This window comes from Schistocerca gregaria, chromosome X, assembly GCF_023897955.1.
Source record: "Schistocerca gregaria isolate iqSchGreg1 chromosome X, iqSchGreg1.2, whole genome shotgun sequence".
NCBI lineage: Eukaryota > Metazoa > Arthropoda > Insecta > Orthoptera > Acrididae > Schistocerca > Schistocerca gregaria.
In genome coordinates this window covers 753,351,377-753,374,955 of record NC_064931.1, presented here as the reverse complement: position 1 = coordinate 753,374,955, position 23,579 = coordinate 753,351,377, and the positions used below count along the sequence as shown (strand labels likewise).

The 23,579-nt window shown below is 40.3% G+C and overlaps 1 protein-coding gene across 1 annotated transcript in view; it reads left to right on the top strand.

Moving 5' to 3' along the window:
• The window catches only part of LOC126297680 (protein crumbs), a 355,128-nt gene that overhangs the window by 194,944 nt on the left and 136,605 nt on the right, over positions 1 to 23,579 (top strand). Inside the window, exons 11-12 of the mRNA XM_049988790.1 lie at positions 485 to 703; positions 15,670 to 15,903. Of these exons, the coding sequence (XP_049844747.1) occupies positions 485 to 703; positions 15,670 to 15,903 (453 nt within the window). The remainder of the gene's footprint in view (positions 1 to 484; positions 704 to 15,669; positions 15,904 to 23,579) is intronic.

Here is a 23,579-nt window from a genome sequence, read left to right as displayed (position 1 = left end):
TTTATTTCATTCCTGAGTGTGTTATATTGCTGAACTCCTTTCTTTCACTGAAAATTTTTGTACTTACTTCTTTCATCAGTCAGTTAAAATATTTAATCTGTTACTAAAAGTTTCTTCCCAGTTACCTTCCTTGTACCTTGTCTTTCCAGCATTTGTGATTGCTGTAATTAGAGGTATCCAATCATCTTCAACTCATGTGCCTACTGTGGCATTCCTTATCACACTATCCACATCTTTAGTGAACCTCATCATTCTTCAGTGTTTTAAGTATCCCACTTTCTTCCACACTGATTCTTCCATGCAATTTCATACAAACATATAAGCAATTATGATGACTGATGTTCCTTGCTAGTTTTATTACAATAACTATGTGGAGCTCCTGCCAGGAGTTCAGAATTTTTATAATATTTTAGTTTATGATTGAAATTTTGGACACTTGTACCATTATTGAAATGTTGGTTAATGAATATTTGTCACCTTGTAGGTCAGTCTTGCCAGACAGTCATCGACACTTGCTGGCCAGGTACTTGTCAGAATGGAGGCACATGTATTGAACAGCCGAATGGTTATACATGCAGATGTCCAGAAGGATATAGTGGCTACAACTGTGAAGATTATGACATCTGCAAATTGACTGTTTGTTATAATGGTGGCACCTGCTATGCCAGGAACAAAAGAGAGTATCACTGTGCATGTACACCTGGTGCGTACTCATGCTATAGCTACCTGAAATTTTTTTGTATAGTTTTGTAAGTTGTTTTTTAGTGTAGGATTCGTTATACAATAGTATAGTGTCTACAGCCATATGAGTTGGCACTGGTCCTAGGGAAACTTAAAAGCAAAATATCTCTCTCTCTCTCTCTCTCTCTCTCTCTCTCTCTCTCTCTCTCTCTCTCTGCATGCTTATTTATAAGGTGTTAACATATGCATATCATATCGTACTCTGGTGGTTGAGTTATGATTCAAATCACAAAGTTCATTTCTACATCATCCAATGACACTGCAGCACATCAAAATTATAGGAAATAATGCCTGCCACCATGCCATCCTTTCAATTGCAATGTGAGCTTGTACATCAGTGAACCTCAGTTATTATTGTGACAGTCATGGACAAGTTTGATAGCATCTCATGACCTAAATGCTGCCGAGCCCACTCTGAGATGTTCCACTAGTAGTTCATCAGCATACAGACTAACATTTGCTTCCAAAGGTGTGGCCAAGTGGCAGGCATTGGTTCCCAAAACTCTGAGACACTCTATCATCATCAGGTGACATTTCCTCAATTTATTCTTCAAGATGTACACTATAACCATTTGAAGTTTGTTGATATCTTTTCGTCACATTCTGTATATAAAAATATTCATTTAAGAATGTACATGAGTCAGTATCAACCTGATTGCCAACTCATTGTGCCAAATAAAACACAGAACAATTGATTTGAAAGAATATTCACCCGCTGTATGATATATTTTATATACAGAAATTATGAAAAAGAACATTTCCTGGAAAACGCACAAACTTTCTGATATTAGACATATAAAAACATGAAAATACATGTGAAATATGACTTTTTGTATGTCCTAAAACAACTGATATTTGCATTAAATGTCATCTTTTAACTTATTTTTAATTTGATTATCTCTTTCATTTTATTGTGACGCACCTCCTGAATTCATTATTTACAATGATTTTCAGCCTTTGGTTATTATCCTAACAATTATCATTCTGTCTTCTCTGAAACCAACATTCTGATCTTTATATAACGTCATACAATGCCACACATTGATGCATGCATAACCACACAGTCAGCACTAATTTGGACAGATTCTGTCATGATATTTGCTTGCAACAGGAGTTGATGGATTCAGTATTCTGTCAACTGTTCATGAATGACTTACATTAGACTTCATTTTCATTTAAATGTGCAGCAGTAATGCTGTTTGCATCTACCTATAATCAGTAAGCTGCACCTCTGTGCTGACGTGTCAACTGCACTCATTTCTTGGACTCTATTTGCCTATCAATCCTTTCATTTAGGCAGTTCTGTGTAGATAGTTAATTACATTAGACGAGACCAATCTGCCCGAGGTGCTGGTGGCAGTTTAGGGATTATTGATGAGGATTTCTCCCCAGTACTATTGACACAAACATCAGAGTGAAAGTGGATGCTCCATACTGCTAGGTATGTGCTTGTATTTCAATTGCTCATGAGTATATACAGGATGATTATAATCAAAGATAAACTTTCAAACCACTGTAGAAATAACACCATTGGTCTGAATGACGTCAAATTGCAACAGAATATCACCGGAGAAGGAGGAAAACGTATGGCAGAAGAAAAATAAATAATTAAAAATGTAGCAATAGATGGCACTGTAAGCGTCATAATTTAATAGTGGTTAACTACGAATGAAAAATGAATCATACAACAATGCTCATTGTGTATGTTTGATGTTAAACAAACTGTACTACTCAGTGTGCATGGGTGTACAGGTGTGATACTGTTAGTTACGTAAGCCCATCACGGCAAGGTCATATCGCACCAGATGGGAAAAATCGGAGTTTAAGTCTCTTGAGGCCAAAAACTGCATAAAAAGCATCACTCACATTAGTTTGTAACTGTCCTGAGGGGGGGGGGAGAACCTGCATAAAAAGTATCAGTCAAAATCAAATCCGCTTATTTCAATAGTGGTACAAGTCGATTACCTCAATTTTTCTGTCTACAATGCTTCTGACATTAATGATCCAAACAAACAGAAAGAAAGGTTCATCTCTAGCAAGGAGCCATATGCTTGAATATTTCTGGTATCTCAGCTGCAGATTTTTCAGCGTTCATTTAACTTTAGGACTCTGGATCTCAAAATGAACAAAAATTTTCCGTTGCCTATATTCGACTGTTCTGTGTATTGACATATCCTGTCGGATGGAAATGAACTTTGTCTGTCCACAAAATCTTCCACAGCCAATCATTGTTCACTTCCGTGCGAGCAAGAAATTCTAAAGCAAAGGTTCTCTTGCTGGCAGGTCAACAGGAAGCACCTCGTGCACATGGGTAATTTTGAATGGATCGCAAAGAAGGATCTTTTGTAGGATTTTATGCACCGTGCTCACAGATATGCCTAATGTATGGGCAATTCTCTGTGCACTACATGTTTGCACACCACCACTCTTCTCCTCCTGCATTCCTGTGGCCACTGCTTCCAATGACATTGAATCAATTCGTATCTTTCCTCTACCAGATTGCACACAAAAAGAACTGTCTTTTCGAATTTCTGAATCATTTTCTCCAGACCCACGAAAGTCATTGGATCAACCCATTTTTTCAAACTCCTCAGTGTCTGGAACTTCTGCAGAGCAACTTGTGCACAGTCATCATTCTTGTAATACAGCATTACAAGCAGAGTGGGATCCTGCATTGAGACAGTCATGGCGAACGTTGCAGATGTAAAAGGAGGACAAGCTGTGTACTCGGCGTGTTTATACCAACTTCAGTGGGTCGTGCACATAACAGATCTTTTCATTTATGTATTCTGACAGATACAGCGCCATGTATTGATCAATTTTCAAACTATTTTTTTTTTTTCTTCTGCCATTGCGTTTTCCCCTTTCTCCGATAATATTCTGTTACAATTTGACGTCATTCTGACCAGTGGTGTTACTTTACAGTGTTTTGAAAGTTTAATTATAATCACCCTGTACTATATAAAATAGTACACTGGAATGAGAGAACAGTATATGTTTTGTGACAATTCCATTTATTCTCTAGCTAGGTTCTGCTCCTGACACCGTCAGCAGGCATCAGCTGACTGCCCCAATCACAGGTTAAGTTTAATACGTGTGAGAAAGACAGAAATATTTGGTGATATAGAAGTAATAACATTTAAAATTTTGAGTTTAATCATATATATGTATTTTGAGCAAAAAGATTTTTTTTGTTATATAGTTTTCTCATATATACACATAAATAGAATTTAATTTAACTGCAGAGAAAAGGAAACTATGTTTGTTTGCTTAAAACTAAGCTAACAGTCAGTGCCCTGTTTTTATTGATTTTTAATATTTCCAGTAGTGTCACTATCATACTAATCTTAGCTGTACAAAGAATGGTTTTATATTAGACTGTGCTCAGAAAACATAGAATTGATGCCTTCTAGTCTCCAGCTTCTCTGTTGTTCAGACAACCTAATTTTCATTGCTCTGCCTGATTGTAATTTTTCATAGTGTGTGCAAATGAAACCGTACACTCCATTTTGTGCTATGAAGTCAATTGCATCTTTACTGCAGAATAATAGTGTAGCTATGAATGCGACTTTCCTAGCATTAACTGTGATGAAATCTTCTCGGGCCTCCATCCGCTTGGCTGCATCGAAATTCTGCGACATTTTTATAAGTGTCACTCTCATCGTCTTGTGGTGAAGATGATGAGAGTTTTAAATGAATTCGCTCACATGAAGGCCCGAGAAGATTTCATGAGTAGTGTAGCTACAGTGTTGTAATTATAAAGTCAGGTCCTTAGTTTTGAGATCTTAACTTTCTCACAAGAGTCTCTGAAATATTGACAACATATGTGATAGTGCACCATTTTATGTTGTTAATGAGTTGTTTGTATTGGGCCGCATTCAGGAGGGGTATAGTTTTGCACCTTTTTATTGTTTTGTAGAATATATCCATCAGGTAGGAGTGATAGCCATTGCTGGATGTAATGCAGTTGAATACCTGTCATTCTGTTTGAAAGGTGATTGGGATAATGAAAGGTGTATGAGGAAATGTACCATGGAGTAAACAGCTTTATGTTTATCACATAACAGGTGCTTTTAGCTTCCAGTGTTAGAAGCTTTCATTTTCCTGTGAATGCCAAACCAGTATTCTTCCTTGTTACTGTATATACACTGGTGTCCAAAGTTAAAACAGCAAACCAAAATTTTGCAAGGTTGCATTTGTTTTGCAACAAAACAGTATAAACAGGTGATAGTATAGTAGAAATAATGTAAAAACTAAGGAACATAAGAAGCTGCAACCTTCATAATGAAACTTCCTGGCAGATTAAAACTGTGTGCTCGACCGAGACTCGAACTCGGGACCTTTGCCTTTCGTGGGCAAGTGCTCTACCATCTGAGCTACCAAAGCACGTGCTTTTGTGTGCAAGTGCTCTACCATCTGAGCTACCGAAGCACGTGCTTCGGTAGCTCAGATGGTAGAGCACTTGCCCGCGAAATGCAAAGGCCCCGACTTTGAGTCCCAGTCGGGCACACAGTTTTAATCTGCCAGGAAGTTTCATATTAGCGCACACCCTGCTGCAGAGTGAAAATCTCATTCTGGAACCTGCATAATGGTAGACTAAAATGTTCTTCATTTTTTTTCAACTGGGTAATGTGCTCAATATCTGGTGTGGCCACCTCTGGCAGCAATAGAGACCTGACAACATCAGGGAATGCTGTGAATGATGTCATCAGTCACACGTTGAGGCAATAACACCTATTCTTCCTGCAGAGCTGCTTGCAAGTCTTGGACAGTGGTTGGTGCATGATGCAACCCCTCTCCCTAGTGCATCCCAGACATGCTCTATGGGATTCAACCTTACCGATCCACCTATACAGTTTCACGAAGAGCTGTTAGAGTGGCCAGTGTAATCCTTGCTCACATCATTAGGGATCCATCATGATATCAGTCTTTTTACACAATGTTTGGCTCCTGAAATCATGTTTCACATTCCCTTCAGATGCAAATTCGTTAACAATCAGTCTCTAGTCCAAATCAGGACTCATCTTTGAAAAGAACCGTGGCTCACCATTTGACTGTTCAAGTAGCATGGTCATGACTCAATTCTTGACATTCCCTTCTGTCAAGACGCGTCAAAGGTACAAATACAGTAAGTCTCCAGCAATAAAGGCCACTCTCTTGAAGTCTTCTGTACACCGTTTGCCTGGATACAACATGTCCAGTGAATGCTGCAGGATCAGATGCCAGTTACCATGAAGTACTAAGGTGGTACCTTTTGCCCTTACAGCCAAATAATGGTACTCTCTCTTTCTGATGATGTCACACGTGTTTGGCTCTGGCCTGGTCTTCAGGATACTTTCTCGGTCTCTATAAACTGTGGCCACATCTGAGAAGCAACAGAACGATTCACAATCTGCCCGAGGTGCTGGTGGCAGTTTAAGGATTATTGATGAGGATTTCTCCCCAGTACTATTGACACAAACATCAGAGTGAAAGTGGATGCTCCATACTGCTAGGTATGTGCTTGTATTTCAATTGCTCATGAGTATATACAGGATGATTATAATCAAAGATAAACTTTCAAACCACTGTAGAAATAACACCATTGGTCTGAATGACGTCAAATTGCAACAGAATATCATCGGAGAAGGGGGAAAACGTGTGGCAGAACAAAAATAATAATTACAAAATGTAGCAATAGATGGCACTGTAAGCGTCATAATTTAATAGTGGTCAACTACGAATGAAAAATGAATCATACAACAATGCTCATTGTGTATGTTTGATGTTAAACAAACTGTACTACTCAATGTGCATGGGTGTACAGGTGTGATGATGTTAGTTACGTAAGCCCATCACGGCAAGGTCATATCACACCAGATGGGAAAAATCAGGGTTTAAGTCTCTTGAGGCCAACACCGTGTTACTAAAGGAGGCTGAATTGCACGCGTTTTAGCTCACGCAGGCTGGCGTGAGGTCTGGAACACGACAAGGGAATTAGAATTGAGAAAAATGGACGTATCTGGTGGAATACTTAAGTTTAATCCATTAATGACGAATGTCGCTCTTGACATTACATGATTCACAGTATCAATAGTAACTGATAATGGCACCTTGCTAGGCCGTAGCAAATGACGTAGCTGAAGGCTATGCTAACTATCGTCTCGGCAAATGAGAGCGTATTTGTCAGTGAACCATCGCTAGCAAAGTCGGTTGTACAACTGGGGCGAGTGCTAGGAAGTCTCTCTAGACCTGCCATCTGGGGGCGCTCAGTCCGCAATCACTGATAGTGGCGACACATGGGTCCAACGTATACTACTGGACTGCAGCCGATTTAAAGGCTACCACTTAGCAAGTGCGGTGTCTGGCGGTGACACCACATTTCTCCCCCGCAAATCGGTGTATGGTTGTGGCATAAGGCTTCTGCCCGCCGTGGGGAGGTCCCCATGTTGACGTATGCAACAAGGTTGGGAGCCTAACAACAGGCGAGGCTGTGCCACCCGCACCCTGCCATTCGGACCGCAGGGAGCTAGGAAACGGCTGAAAACCTGCTCCAGGGTGCACGCCAACATGCGGTGTATGAGCCTGTAGAGAGACAGGAGGGGCCGAAGGGTCTACCTCCATCGGGCCGGGGCACCGGACGGGCGAAGACGACATATGGTCCAGAGCGGGAAAGAGTTCCATGTCGGAGGACAACTGGTCATGGGAAGCGATCAGCGGCGCGTGACCCAGGGAGGCGCCCGGCGGCTGCAGAGATGCGTCCACAGCGGGCATCGCCGCCGGGAGAACAAGCGGCGGCGGCGCATCGCCATGGGGCAAAATGGAAGGCAGCCTCGGTAACATCTGGGGCTGAGGCGAGCCAGAAGATGGGTCCCAAGGGCGCTGACCGGATGGCACCGTCACTGAAAGCAGACGGCGAGCGGCAGAGCCTGTGGGACAACAGAGTCGCAGCTGATTGAGATGCCGATGCACCTCACCAGAGGCCCCCGAAACCAGATACATAGCACTGCCGAGGCAGCGAAGAATGCGCCCTTCGAACCAACGCTGTGAACCTTGATAATGGTGATAGTAGACAACGTCGCCTGCAGCAAAAGCAAGTGTCTGCCGCTGCACAGGAACCTGATGCGGTGGATGTAGCAAGGACATCAAGGTTCGATGATGACAACTGTGGAGCAACTCAGCCAGTGAGCGACCATCTCGGGGCTGAGAGCAATACGACAAAAAGAGCAATAACGTGTCCTCCCGAGAATGTGACTCTTTGATCTTCAACATCTGTGACTTGAAAGTCCTGACCAATCATTCAGCGGCGCCATTTGACTGTGGCGAAAACGGCGCCGACATCAGATGTTCAATACCATTGGCCTTGCAGAATGACTGAAATTCTGCAGACATGTATTGTGGGCCATCGTCGGAAACAATAGTCTGTGGAAGACCTTCAATGCAAAAGATAGCGGATAACGCTTGGATGGTGGCAGATGACGTCATGGAAGAAATCCGGACAACAAAAGGAAAATTACTGAATGAATCTACCACAACCAACCATCGAGCATTCCAGAATGGACCAGCAAAATCAATATGTAAGCATTGCCAAGGGGAAGTGGCTTTTGGCCATCGAAAGAATTTCTGCGGTGGTGCTGATTGGTGTTCGGCACACACCATGCAAGAAGAGCACATATTCGTAATCGCAGCATCAATTCCGAACCAAGTACAGTGATGATGAGCAAGTTGTTTCGTTCTCACTATACCCCAATGTCCTTGGTGGAGAAGCTGTAAGACAGAGGACTATAACGAATGTGGTACCACGACCCTGGACTGATCATTATCAGAACGCAACAGCAAAACACCATGTTGTTCAAAAAGTCTCTTCTTGTGGGCAAAAAATCGGCGAATCAATGGGTCCCTGATCCGTGTCTTTGATAAGGGTCATTGCGTAGCAACAAAACGCAGAACGGGAGCAAGGACAGGGTCGGCAGCTGTGGCTGTAGCTACACGATGAAAATCAATCGGAAACGATTCGACCACGTCATCGGTTTCCACATCAATGAACATGCAAGCAAGTTCGGAGGAATCGAATGCCCTATCCTCAGCAACAGGCAAGCGGGACAATGCATCGCCGTTTCCGTGCTTAGCAGTGGACCGATACAAGATATCGTAGTGGTACTGCAAGAGGAAAATAGACCAGTGAATGAATTTCTGCGCTGTATGTGGAGGTACAGGCTTGGTCGGATGAGAAAGCGATGTCAAAGATTTGTGGTCTGTGATTATGGTAAAGTGACGACCATACAAGAAATAATGAAACTTTGTAACACCAAATACGAGAGCCAATGCTTCTTTCTTGATCTGTCAATAATTTTTTTTAGCAGACGAGAGCAATTTGGACGCAAAGGCAATAGGACGATCGTGCGATCCATCTTTGGGCGCAAGCACAGCACCGATCACGAAATCCGATGCATCCACCATCAACAAGAGGGGCTTCTGGGGATCGAATGACGTAAGGCAAGTATTGGAAAGCAACTCCGATTTCAACTGGCGAAAGGCGCGTTCGCAATCCGTCGTCCAGACGAACAGAACACCCTTACGGCATAAGCGATGAAGCGAAGCTGTAATGGAATGGGCATGTGGAACATAGCGGTTATAATATGTAATTTTTCCCAGCACACTCTGTAGCTGCTTCAAATGCTGCAGCGAAGGCAAGTCTTATATGGCACGAAGGTGCGTTGGACTGGGATGTATGCCTTGGGCATTGAGTACATGTCCCAAGTAAGGCAAGTCCCGAGCAAAAAACACACATTTGTCCTTCCGCAAGCGAAGACCATTTTGTCGCAAGACCTGAAATAATGTTCTGAGATTGGCCAAATGTTCTTCTTCCGTCTTTCCGGAGATCACAATATCGTCCAGATAATTTGCTGCAGTAGGGACCGACGCACAAACGGTTTGTAGATACTGCTGAAACAATGCAGGGGCGGATGCACACCCGAATGGCAGTCGTTTGAATTGATACAACCCAAGATGTGTGTTAACCACCAAAACGCGCTGGTATTCTTCGTCCACCGGTATTTGCAAGTATGCATCTGCTAGGTCCAACTTCGAAAAATATCTACCCAGGCACAGTTTGTCAAAAAGATCTTCCGGGCGGGGTAAAGGAAAAGTTGCAATCACTAGTTGTGAATTCACTGTTGCCTTGAAGTCCACACAAAGTCTCAATTTGCTGGAAGGTTTTGGCATAATTACTAAGGTTGATGCCCAGAGAGAAGCCTGCACACGTTCAATTACACCTTGTGATTCCAAATCGTGTAATGCTTTTGCGACCTCATCACGCAATGCGTGGGGAACATTGCCCGCTCTGAAAAATTTCAGTTGCGCGTTTACTCTCAGTTCCAAATGTGCTTTATAGTTCTTAGCGCAAACCGAGGCCCGGTGCAAAAGTGTCTGCATATTCTTCACGTAGACGAGAAACACTGTCTGAAGGCACCGTATGGTTCACTGATAGGACCTGATTTACTATAGACAAGTTAAACAACTGAAATAAATCAAAACCATACAAGTTCACTGCAGAAGAAGAACGAAGGACGTAAAATGACACAAGTTTTGTTTATCCTTTGTATGTTGCAAGAAGGCTGCACTGTCGTAACACAGGGATCTCTTGTCCTGAATAGGTTGTTAACTTATTTGCGGCACGCAACGGAGGTGTGCCCAGCAGTTTGTAAGTGTCTTGATTGATCAGTGAAACTGCAGCTCCGGTATCGAGCTGGAATGCTATAACTTTGCCGTTAATGTCCAAGTCTACAAAAAGTTTATTGTCCTGCTGATGACAAGAGCGACTGTCTCGTGCAATGTGAACTGACACTGGTACATAATCACTTGCGATTTGATGGGAGTTCCGGCGATGTCGACGGACACTATTTTTGGGACGAACACAGTCACTGTTAGAGAGAGTGGCACTGGGCGGAGTGGAATGAACTACATGAATTTCCATGGGCGAAGTTTCGCAAGCCGGAGTATCCTTGGTTCGATTCTGATTCCGGCGCAAAGCAAAGGGCCTGGAACGGTTTTGAGCTTCCGATCTGAGCTCGGCGTGACGGGCAATTCTCACGCGAATGTTCAGTAGCACACTGCGGGCATGATTTGATCACTGCATTTGCGTGACAGCGCGACACACGTGACTGAGAGCATGGCGCCAGCTGCGCGGCCGGGCGCGAGGGCTGTTAACTGCTCCGTGCAGCTCACCCGGCGGGGTGGTGAACCTGACACACTGCTGGCGAAGTTTCAAATGATTCCTGAGCAAAGTCAAGTGTGTCCTGCCGATCCAATATGTCCATCACTTGTTGAAGGGAGGGATTTACTAGTTTCAAAATCTGTTCCCTTATACGAACATCAGAAACGTTCTGTGCAATTGCATCACGTACCATAGTATCTGAATAAGGGAGTCCACATTGACACTCAAAAGCACAATCCCTAGTAAGGCCTTGCAAGTTTGCAACCCACTCCTGATTAGTCTGACCTGCCGTACGTTTTGTACGAAAGAAGGTATACCATTTGGCAACGACATTGACTGATTCTTTGAAACATGCATCTAATGCAGACAAAATTTCTTCATAGGACAGAGTTGCTACGTCGCGTCGGGGAAATAATTTGACTATCACACGGTACGTGGTCACCCCTACTGAAGAAAGGAGAAAAGGCTGCTGCTCGTTACCTTGAATTCTGTAGGCGGCGAGATGGAATCCAAATTGGCATGACCACTCCGTCAAGCTATCCAGTGCAGTATCAAAAGGCCGAAAAGTTGGTGCAACAGCGTGTTGTGGCTGCGTTAGCGATGAAGCGGCTGCTGCCGCATCGGTTTGCATCGCATGTTGACCCTGGACGAGCTGTCCGAGGGCATCCAGTAAGGCCTGCGTCTGCTGACTCTGTAAGTGATAAAATTAGGACAGTACATCTGGAGATTGTGGCGAGGCCATTACACAAGTAAATCAGGGCAATATCGATAAGAACCCGGTTTTGCCTCGTCACCAATGTTGTGGTTGGCAGGAGAGCCAACACCGTGTTACTAAAGGAGGCCGAAATGCACGCGTTTTAGCTCACGCATGCTGGCGTGAGGTCTGGAACATGACAAGGGAATCAGAATTGAGAGAAACTGACTTATCTGGTGGAATACTTAACTTTAATCCATTAATGACGAACGTAGCTCTTGACATTACATGATTCACAGTATCAATAGTAACTGATAATGGCGCATTGCTAGGTTGTAGCAAATGACGTAGCTGAAGGCTATGCTAACTATCGTCTCGGCAAATGAGAGTGTATTTTGTCAGTGAACCATCGCTAGCAGAGTCAGTTGTACAACTGGGGCGAGTGCTAGGAAGTCTCTCTAGACCTGCCGTGTGGCAGCACTCAGTACGCAATCACTGATAGTGTCGACACGCGGATCCGACGTGTACTACCAGACCGCGACCGATTTAAAGGCTACCACCTATCAAGTGTGGTGTCTGGCGGTGACACCACAGTCTACACAGTGATTGTGTATGTGGAACTATCCGGCAAACACTAGTTTATTTGGCGGATGCCCTGATGTCGTTGTTGGTGTGGTTGTGTGTTGACCGGAATACAGACATCTGTTAGATGGGGAAATAGCAGTTTGTTGCTTTAATTTTGGACACCAATCTACACACACCCACAAAATTTACGGTAGATCCTTTCAGCTCCATTGTGAATTTATTTTTATTATTGGAAGCTACAGTGTTCGATAAAGCATTTAAATGTTGAACTTTATTGGCTCAAATACACTGCACATTCCCATGCATCTGATGAAGTACTTAATTTTGTAACTGAGGGAATCCTTATATAAAAATAATTGCTCAGAATTGCCCGTGATGATTTTCTGTAATAAGAGGCTTAAGAGGAGAACTCATAGTCAGGCTGTCATACTGTCCATAGAGAATGTTATGTTGTTGTACATAATTCTGTTTCCCTAGGGGGTGATATAGTCACCTGAAAGGTAACAGCGGTCCATTGTTTGAGAATATGTGAAAACCAAAATAACCTATGATCACAGATCTGTTTTATTTAGTGACCAGTTTCATTGATTATAATCATCACCAGATTGATCTAAAAAAGAGTGTGTATATTTATGAGTAAGAGCATTATGATAAGTTAGCAACAGTATAGGTAGTAGCTTTGATTCACATTAGCTGACATGCATCTTAAACAACATACTTGTCACCTTAAACATAATAAAAGAGGCAGATAAAGTTTATAGCTGTGATTGACATTGTCACATAATATGAAAACATGATAAAATTGTAATAAACACCCATGGCTGTGATATCAGGCTATGGTTAACTTATCTTGCTCACAGCTGCAGTGCAAACACCCAAGGGGCTAGGCCCTTTGATGTTTCTGACTGGAGAACTATTTACAGCAACATATTACAAAGTCAGAGATATGATGTTTAAAATTACACATGATGCAAAATAGGATGAGCTAAAAATGTAATTAAAAAAAAAAAGACCCAGTGCTTGAAATAGGCCCACAGTAAAATAGCAAATTATAGTTACAAATGGCAGCTCTGAGAAACGCCACCCCACTATATTTCTGAATAAACAAAATTAATTTACACCAAACACCCATTTTTTGCTGTATGACAGGCTGTTGCAGTTCTTACATGTCATGATGTTCTGACAGTGTCTGTCTGTTTTCTGGCCCTGGCCCTGCACAGCATACACTTTCTTGGCTCTGTTTCACGAGCCCATTGTCCCTGCGGCTTTTTTTCATGTTTCAGTATGCTGCTTTCAATTAACTTCATTATGAACTATATATGTCGCAGACACCTATTTGTGAATAGGCATTTATATTTTACTGTGGACCCATTTTTAAGCTCTGACTTTTTTTTAAATTATATTTTTAACTCATCTTATTTTGCTTCATGTACAGTTTTAAACATCATGTGTTTATGATGGCCCTACATTACAGGCCATGAGTGTTTCGTACAATTTAGGATGTTTTTATATTATGTAACAATGCCAGTCATAGGTATATATTTTATGTGCATCTTTCATTAAGTTTAAGGAGACAGGTGAGCTGCTTGCAAAGATGCCTCTCAGATTATGTGAATCAACGCTACTACTTATACTGTTTTTAATTCAATCATAAAGCCCTTATAAATATGCACATTAGTTTTAATATTAATATGATTTTGATCATAACAATTGAAACTGGTCTCTGAATAAAACAAATTTTGATCACAGATAGTTTTGGTTTCCACATGTTTTGAATTCTGTTTTAAATGTGTTTGAATTTCAGATATTACTTATGTGATTCTTTGAAGTTTATTTCATATCTGTGCAAAATGTCTGCTAGTTCTCTTGTGCATTCATCTGTAGATATAGTTGTGAAAAAGCTAGTGACAAAAGAAAATGTTGTTTTGGAACTGGAGGGGAGTGATTGGGTCTGCCTGAGTTGTAGTTTGTGATATTTTATCTGCAATTGCAACAGTCAGTTGTATTTTGTGACGGTCTGGAAAGCAAAAAACTGATTAGTGAATAAATAAAACCTGTGGCAGAACTTACAGTTCTGTATATGAAGAATGAAATGAAAGGTTGCTGTGATACTCTACTATCTGTTGTAATAACTGCACTGATATCCATCTGGACTGTAGCTCAAAATTTGTACCAGACTCAAGACTTGAACCTGGTTTTACTCCTCTTCATGATCAGTCACTGTATCAATATCCTATCAAGCATGCATTTTGGTTCAACATGAATTCTCATTAACACATGATGTTTCCTCCTATATGCTGGACATTATATTGACCTGTACACTTCAGACGAATATCAATGTATAAGTAGTGGGTGTCATGGCAATGTCAAATTTTGTGTTTCACATATCTGTGTGAAAATGTCCTGTGGGTGGGCAAAATCTTCCAAAGCTTGCTGCTCCTGTTTCTTTCCAGCAGTCCTATTTTCATCAAGGGCTCTGTGTATAAATGTTCTGCAAATAGTAGGTAACACTGAGTGACTTTTCACACTCGTGTCAAGCCAGGAGGTGTGCTTGGATAGTGTAAAGCTATGGTGGCTGCTTGCAATTATTGCCTTGTTTTGCCAAACCACAGGAGAGTGGTGTGAAATGGTAAACCTTAATTACAGTATTTACACATAAACACTCCTATTTAATTTTGTACTTGATTTCATTTAATTAAGTTAACTTTTTCTTGATTTTTTAATTACCTACTTTTATGTGAACCTGTTTCCCTGGGTTTGTTTCATTAGAAACCTGTCTTACTGTCAGCACCCATGAAATCCTCACTGGTCTTCCACGCTTACCAACTTCTCAGTTTTATATTTTCCTTATTTGCACTGTTAATCCAGAATGAGAATAATTATATCCACAGATTTTCCTGTTTCGTTGTGAAAATAGTCCAAAACTTATGAACAGTATTTATGAGGTTTATTATTGTCAGTACAGTGCAATAAATTAAAATGTAATGGAACCATTAATCACAGAGAGCAACACGAGCTTTCTATTGATATTAATGTCGGGCTTGGTTATGTAGCACTAAAGTGAGGGTCTGGAAACTGAGAGGTCGCAATATGGATTTCTGTAAAGTGAGGGCCTCGTAACTGAAAGGTCAAAATATGGAATTCTGGTCAGTTTACAGATTTTTTTCAACCTGCCTTTAATCTAACCTTCGCCTCCCAACAATGTAAAGATTTACCAGAAACTGTAAGTCTTCTTTCACTGGTAGTGTTACTGGGGAATGTTACGGACTCACAAGTCATCAAAGCTATGCCCAATTGAAAGTCTTATTCCAGGCCATAGATCCACACAAAATTGTTACTACTACTACTACTACTACTACTAATATTAACAATGTATAACAGTTGTATGTGTTAGCAGAGAATGTGAAAGTTGTTTACTATCTGAAATATTCTGACTTCATTTTCATGTTGACAGGGTTTGAAGGAAGACAATGCGAAATCAGCATTGGTGGCTGCACTCCCATGTCATGCCCTGAAGGAAAAATCTGTAAGGAGAGGACAAATGGAATTGAATGTCAGTGTCCGGGTAATTACAGAGGAGAAAATTGCAGTGAACAGGGTTTCTGCATTGGGCAGCCTTGTGAGAATGGTGGCACTTGCGTAGAATTAGAATACAATTATACATGCAACTGCCCTCCTGGTTTCACAGGTGTGTTTAAAAAATTAAAGATAAAAGTAGACTGTTTAATCCAGTGTGGGTTTATTATTTTTTTTTTATGTGTTTTGTTATATAATACCTACAATATCTTATAAACAGTTAACCAGCCAAAATTGTATTAGTAAAAGAAAATTATTTTTTTTCTTACATGGCTGAGTAAATATTGCTTAGTGGACAAATACCTAAGGAAAAAATGTTGGTTATTGCAGTTGCATGTAACACACACACACACACACACACACACACACACACACTTGGCACACACACACACTTGGAAGTAGGACCGAACAGGGCTTTTGTGAGATAAGAAAATAATAAGAATGATGAGAGAACCATATGTAATATTGGAAAGTAGAAAATAGAATAAAAACAGTAACTCATAAATGTATTACTGTTATTTTTTAACAAAGCGGAAATGTCTGAAGCCATTCTTATAGTCCCAAGCAGAGAAAAAGGAGTTAAATTTTTGACCACAAAGAAAAATGGGAGTTGTTTTGTTATTTTCCGTGCAAAGTGCTATTGATTTGAGAGACTATGACGTTCACAAGGAGACAGATATTTCAAATAAGTGTAATTACACTCAGTGAATAAGATGCTTTGTAAAATAAAAAATGGTACAAGAGAAAATTATTTCCATGGCATGTTGTACATTTTCGCCTTGAATACTACTGGTATTTTATGGCCACATACATTCTTCAGAGACTAAAACAAATGTGTTCTCTATTTGTGATATGAAGTATATAGATGGGTTTGTTATGGATAGAGAATGTTGTGCATGTGCGATTATGTTACAAGTAACTTGCCATCCACTCTATTTAAAAAAAAAAAAAAAAAAAAAAAAAAATAAAAATTCTCTTAGGGTTTGATATTATACTCCAGTGGATTCATTGTAGGTGTGCATTAGTGTAATTGGACATGATCTTGTTGAAGATAATATATTTAATGGCAATTTCAAATGGGTTAGAGTAGTTATAGGAATTCTAAACTGAGTAAATCAGTCACAGAACCTTGAGTTCTTATTCATGGGACAGGTGAGTGTTACCAATCTTCCCCAGCTGTAAATTTTGGCACGAGTTAGTGACTACCGTGTAGTTCCAACAGTGACATGTTTAGTGTTGCGGAAAATAGGCATACACTGAGATTGTGGCAGTGTTAAATAATAATAATAATAATAATAATAATAATAATAATAATTTAAATTTAATAAAAATACAACAATGCTTCAACTTCAGTGTGTGCTAGGTGCTGATGAGTATGAGTAAATGACTGTTGGGGTGAAACTGTCCTTAGGAGGCAGCATCTGCAGCACATGACACACTTTGAGTGTATTAGCCTTGTCCAAATATCTGGGTTTCTGCCTGTATCAATCTTTATGTCCCTAGCTGCTTATTGGAACACCACATTTTCCAATTCCTCAAATAATAACACTTCCAACAGGATATATGTACCATCTGGGAGCAATAACACTCACTCCAGGCCTGCAGATAACCCACTGACAGCGTTAGCTTAGGCAAAAGGAAATCTGAGCTGTTACAGAACACAAGGGATATTTTGATAATGTCTTCTTGATTATTACAGAAATAGAGGGCCACTAAAAAGTGGTCTTCATTCTATACAGGGTATCCCATGAGGAGTGGTAAATATTCAGGTATATGACAGGAACATTCGTTTTAAGTGAGAAGCTTTATGTGGACACATACACTATTCGGAACTGTTTCTGAGATAGAACACATTAAATGTCTTTGGATTAGTGTCACGCCCGTGTGTCTTAACCACCTAAGGTCTTTGATGTTTTCTTCTAGGCCAACCTACCTCATTGCTTTCAGCATCTCTGAGCCATTAAACTAGCTCATACAATGTGCTGTTGTCTGTGTTATGAAGTAGTGAGAGAGGTTGAGAGTGTATCAAAGAGAAATACAGGTTAATTGTGTGTGTACACATGATGGCTAAAATGCCACACATCTACACTAATGAAGAATATGCAGATATGATGTGTGTTTACAGCTTCTACGATGGTGGTGCCCTTACTGCTGTAAAAGAATACTGTTGGCACTTTCCGACACATTGAATTCCTGACTGTAGAGTGTTTGCCGTAGTTTTCAGCACGTTGTGTGAGACAGGTCAACATTTTTCTATTGAATATGTAGCTCAACAACCTGTGTAGGAACAATAGCATGTTGTTGCAATGGTGCAGTGACATCCTACTACCACAACACAGTGACTTTATGCATATACCAGTATCCTACAAACACATGTATGGTGAACACCATATGCAAAAAAACTTATACCCATTTCACTTAGAGCTTGTCCACAATTTTCACATTGGCATTCACTGATGAAGCCACATTTGCATGGAATAGAATCAACAACACTTCTAATAGTCATTGATGATCACAGGAGAATCCAAATGCTGCAGTGGAAACCAATTTCAAAGTTCTTTTTTTGATCAATGTTTGGTGTGGAATGATCGCTATCATTTTGATAGCTCTAGTAATTTTAGAAGACCAAATCGTAGGACAGAATTATTTGCATTTTTTGGAAAATTAATTTCTTAAATATCTTATGGATATTCCTTTAGCCAAGCAGATTGCTCTGTGGATTGGTTGTGTTAGTACAATTAACTGGTCACCTAGATCACCAGACATTATGCCATTAGATTTTTATCTATGGGGCTGGCTGAAGTCTGCAGGATGAACTGCTGGGTTGCATTATGGATGCTGTTGCCCTCATTAGGGAATGTGCAGAGGCAGGCAGATAAGCAACACAACATGTCCTCTCAATAGTGCACAAATACACTGAAGTTCACAGTGGGATATTTGAATATTTACTGTGAACTGAACAAAAGCTGTAATGTGACGTAATTTTTGAGGTGAAGTGATGATAATGCGTATTTTTCAACTGATACTTTGTAAAGCACGTCATAATGTTTACTAACTGTTGTAGATGTGCAAACCTGACAAAGTATTGAATAATACAGAAAATAAAGAACAATGTACATTAAATGTCTTCTATATTGGAAACCATTTGGAACAGGGCATATTTCCATAGGAAGTTTTCTGCTTTAAATGATCATCCGCATCATATCTTTTAATATAGATTGTTCCCCCCGGGGAGACCCCGTATACCTGAAGCTCTTCAGAACATAGCAGGCATCCTAAAACAAGCGAAGTGTATAAGAAGTAGGACCCTTTTAGTAGAGGCAACAATGTCCTGTCAGGTTAAATGACTCCAGAGTGCAAAAGTGCAGGTTCAGTCTTCGATTATCTCAGAAGTTCAATTAACCCTTAGCTTCAGCTAAGGCGAGACTTAATACACATGGACACTTAAATGTTAATGGACAACTTTCAAGGGCAAGGCATAGTTGATACGAAGAATGTAATGAAAGTATATCAGAAAATTTAACATTGTCAGAAACTACTTTTGTTTGCGTAAAGGTGGATCTGTAATCTTCTCTGCACCCACAATGTACTTGACAAACATGAAGTTAACAATGGTCATGATGTCAGCTGTACACCTCTCAAAAGAAAGATGGAAAGTTACTGAACACCAAGAAACATGGTTCAGAGCACTTTGACCATGATTCATTGGTCTTGACTGAGTTTGAAGAGGACTGCATAACATATGGTCTGGCCTTCAAAATCATTCTGGGGCCCTTTACGATCTCTGTAACCACTGAAGTGTCTCATCTTGGGAGAAAGGTAACAAGAGGAAGACTAGCTCAAACTATCAGCAGTATGATGACTCAGTGGTGTATAAATGGATTCGGGATACTCAAGATGGACATGGCATAACAATGGCACGTGTGTTTGAGTATACAAGAAATTTAGTGATGAAAAGGTCTGATGGAATGTAAATAATTTAAGGAGTGAGGGTAACCAATTACCCAATAGTTGAGGTGTTGAGTCATCTATAGGTAGATAAACAAGACTGACAACTGTGCTTTCTGACAGATCTTTTTCGAGCTATAGAGTGGACACACACACACACACACACGCACGCACGCACGCACGCACACACACACGCGCGCGCGCGCACCTACATTGTCACAGTGTAGACAAGAAATACATCTTAAAGGTTCTGACACTTGATACTAAATGGGACGTCTTCCGCAGAAAGGGTGACCTCAGTGGAAAGAGTTGAAGGAGAAGTAGCAGTCCTTTTAAATGATGTATACCACACATTACCTTTCCCCCTCTCTATGAACTTACAGATAGAGTTGTTGTAGCAGTGTGTGTCCATCTTATGGTCATTACATATTCCCTCTACCTATTCTTCCAGGAACCAATAGACCAAGAGGCTTTAATTAATGCTGTCACACATCCCGATCATTATTTTCTGTTTTGTGCACTGCTATTGGATAGTTCTCTACCATCAGTTTATAGTTGTGCTTTCTTGCCATTGCACACATATCTAAATGGAAAGTGTTCAGTGAACTGTGTTCCAGTCATCACTTTACTCTCTGGATACAGCTAACAAAGTAGGGCTAGAAAAAAAGTGTTACCTTGATGCGTGCTCAGTAAGGCAAACTGGAGACTGTACAGTCATCTAACTGTACGTAAATGTAAACATAGTGCCTAGGAATTAACAAATCACAACACAAGCACCATCCATCTCACCAGTGTCACATCCATACCAAAATATTAAGGGCAGCTTTGAAGTCAGTGTCTTCCACTGCAGAGTGACAAGTGCCACTCTGTAATATGGTGCAGACTTGTGACTTGGCAGAATTTCAAGTTTACACCATCTGCTGAGTACTGTGCAGCCAGTTAAATGGCTTGGACAGACTGCAGTTGTATAGTAACAAAGAAATATTTTGTCAATAATTCCTGCACCCTACAAATTATTCCATCAAACCTTAACTTTTATGGGACAGCATCAAGATGATTTCACATAAGTGTATGAGGTGCCCCTGTAATGCTGTAAAGAGGATTAATAATTCTCCAGACCAGCAGTGGCAGAGCATTTCACTCAAGTTACCATCACCATTAGCCAGGATACAACTTTCTGTCATCATCAAATGAATGCTGAGTGAAGTAGGTTGGACTTCAGTTATACCAATGAAGAAGTTAACAATAGCCCTTCCACAGTGCAGGAGATAAATTTGGCATTGTCTACACCATGAGACGTGTCGCTAAATTGTGACCAAATCTATTACAGCATGTTGCAGCACCTTGCCAGAAATTCTAAAGAAGTCATTGATTTTTTGGATCAGTACAGTCTTAGTTCATAGAAAGCTGTTATTTTAATTACCCTTCTCAAACATGGGAAAAACCACATATGCTTGAGTAGCTATTGTTGTGTTGCTCTCACTAGCTGTAAGGAAAATACTTTGGAATTTATGGAAACCACCTCACTGTATGCATCTTACAATCTGCCTAGCTCCATAGTCACCTTCAATATGATTTGAGCAGACACCATTTCACCATTGATAACCTCAGCCTGCTGAGGTCATTGTAACACATGCTAATAAGGATTTGCTTCAACATTGAGATGTCCTATGTTACCACTTGGTTGCACAAATCCTTGTTCAGTGCCACAAATGGGACTGCTGAAGAAATGTTCATGTATTTTTAAGGTTTATTCACTGTACATTATTTTAGATACAGATGGTGATGGCCTATCAGATTGTTTTATGCATGAGATAAATGTACCTCAAGGTATTAATTTAAATGTGACACTGTTTTTTTACTAGCTATGAATAGTTTTTCATCCATGGTAAGGTGCCTAATTAAATGTTTTTTATTTATGGATGATTTCTCAATTTTCTGCTTTTCATTCACTTTATTAGCAACCACACATCAGTTGCAACAAACACTTAATGGCTGTAGGAGTGGACAGAGAATGCCAGTTTTAAATTTTGTGCTGTTAGATTTGTTTCTGTCTTTTTCATCGTCAACCCACTGTTTATAGTATACCTAACTTGAGAATGAAGGACATGATTTTAACTTTTAAAAGATTATAAAGGGTTCTGAGTCTTGATTCTGAACAGAAATGTCATGTGGCTGCTATGCTTCAGGAACCTAAATGCATTCTCCCTTGAAACACTTAATGTTTGATAACGTATTAGTCATATTGAAATGTTTGTTCTCTTTCTGTAGTCTTGGCAGTTGAAATACAATGCATTGGTTATAGATTATGAGTCTTGTGGTGAGAATATGTTACTGTGGCAAGTAAATGTGATGAATAATTAGACCAGGCGAGATACCACATAGATGTCTCACAGAAATGAAAACAACAAATAAACGGATGTGAACTATGTTACAACAAAACAGAACACAACTTCAAAAACGATAAAAACATATGTTTTGGCAGAGTGCAGAGAAATTTTGTAATTGTGAAACTGTTGCAGTCATGTGTTGCAGCTTATGTGACAAACTGTTATGTTTTCATCATTTCCTTGAGAGTGATCACATTCACATTCATACAAACACCTAAATCAGACAAGGAGGCATATCTCATACACTCACCAGTTGTAGAAATTAGGGGTGTTGATAAGAAAATCACTAATACGATGTATCAAACACGAGACATGTTTTCTGGTGTAGAATTCAGTTCACTTGTCATGTTGTCATCAAACATTTGCAGTTTCTATTTGAAAGCCATTTCCTTTCGACTGCTGATAGAGAGTTGTGCAGAATCAACTGCCATTATAGGTTCCTTTGTGACACCTCACTGTTGCAAACAGACATTACATAATGTCACAGACACAAATTTGAATACAGTGGGAAAAAAGTGGCATGGGAGAGATTTCGACATAGCTCATCCGCTTGCCAGTCCAAAACCATAACCAGTTCACCATAATGCCCTTATCGATTCAGGCCGCTCTACATTGCACTTCTTGTCCGTGGAGTGTTCCTGTTTTTATTGTGCTTTTGTCCACAGTTCAGTACACATTCTTGCTATTTTCATGGTTGATCAGTCAGTTCCTAACTGGCTGTCCACTGGCCCCTCTTACCACTAAATACGAGGGGGGGGGGGGGGGGTGCAATAGGGAGTTCACCTTGTCAGTAAGCAGAAGTGCCCTTTGGGATACATGCAAAGAGTTTCTTTTTGATGTACAGTTGTGCTAGACAACAACATTTAAAAATATTATACTCTGACCGCCACAAGACCATTAGGCAGTTTACTGAAGCATTTGCAATCTGTCCTATTTCCAGCTGACACTACTGAGAAGGCACACTTCATTAGGCAGAAACTCCTCATAGTATGCCATGCATACAAGATTTACTCATACTCAAATCAACTGCATACCATATTGTTGCTTGACTACATTTCAAATGACTCTTGTAACAATACTCGGCGAGTAGGAAGTCTGTTTGGGATTCATACAGATATTTAGATGGTTGTTTTTTTTTTCTTTTTTTCTTTTACACGGGTGTGACAGATAGTGGGGTTTTATTCCATGCTTGGGTCCTTTTGAGGCCTATATTTGTATTTTTTATTGTTTATTTAAAATAACATAGAGAAACATCAATGTTTTGTCACAGTGTACTCTAATAACTCAAAACAAGGGAACACATTGTTAAATAGTCTTCACCAATAATGTCTTTGTGTGATAACTACTCAATACATTTAGTATCTTTTGTGCTGAGCTATGTGTGTTCCTGAAGCTGCTGGAGCAGATGAGATTTTATTGAGGGAAGAAGGAAGTAAATTCTCATGTGTTT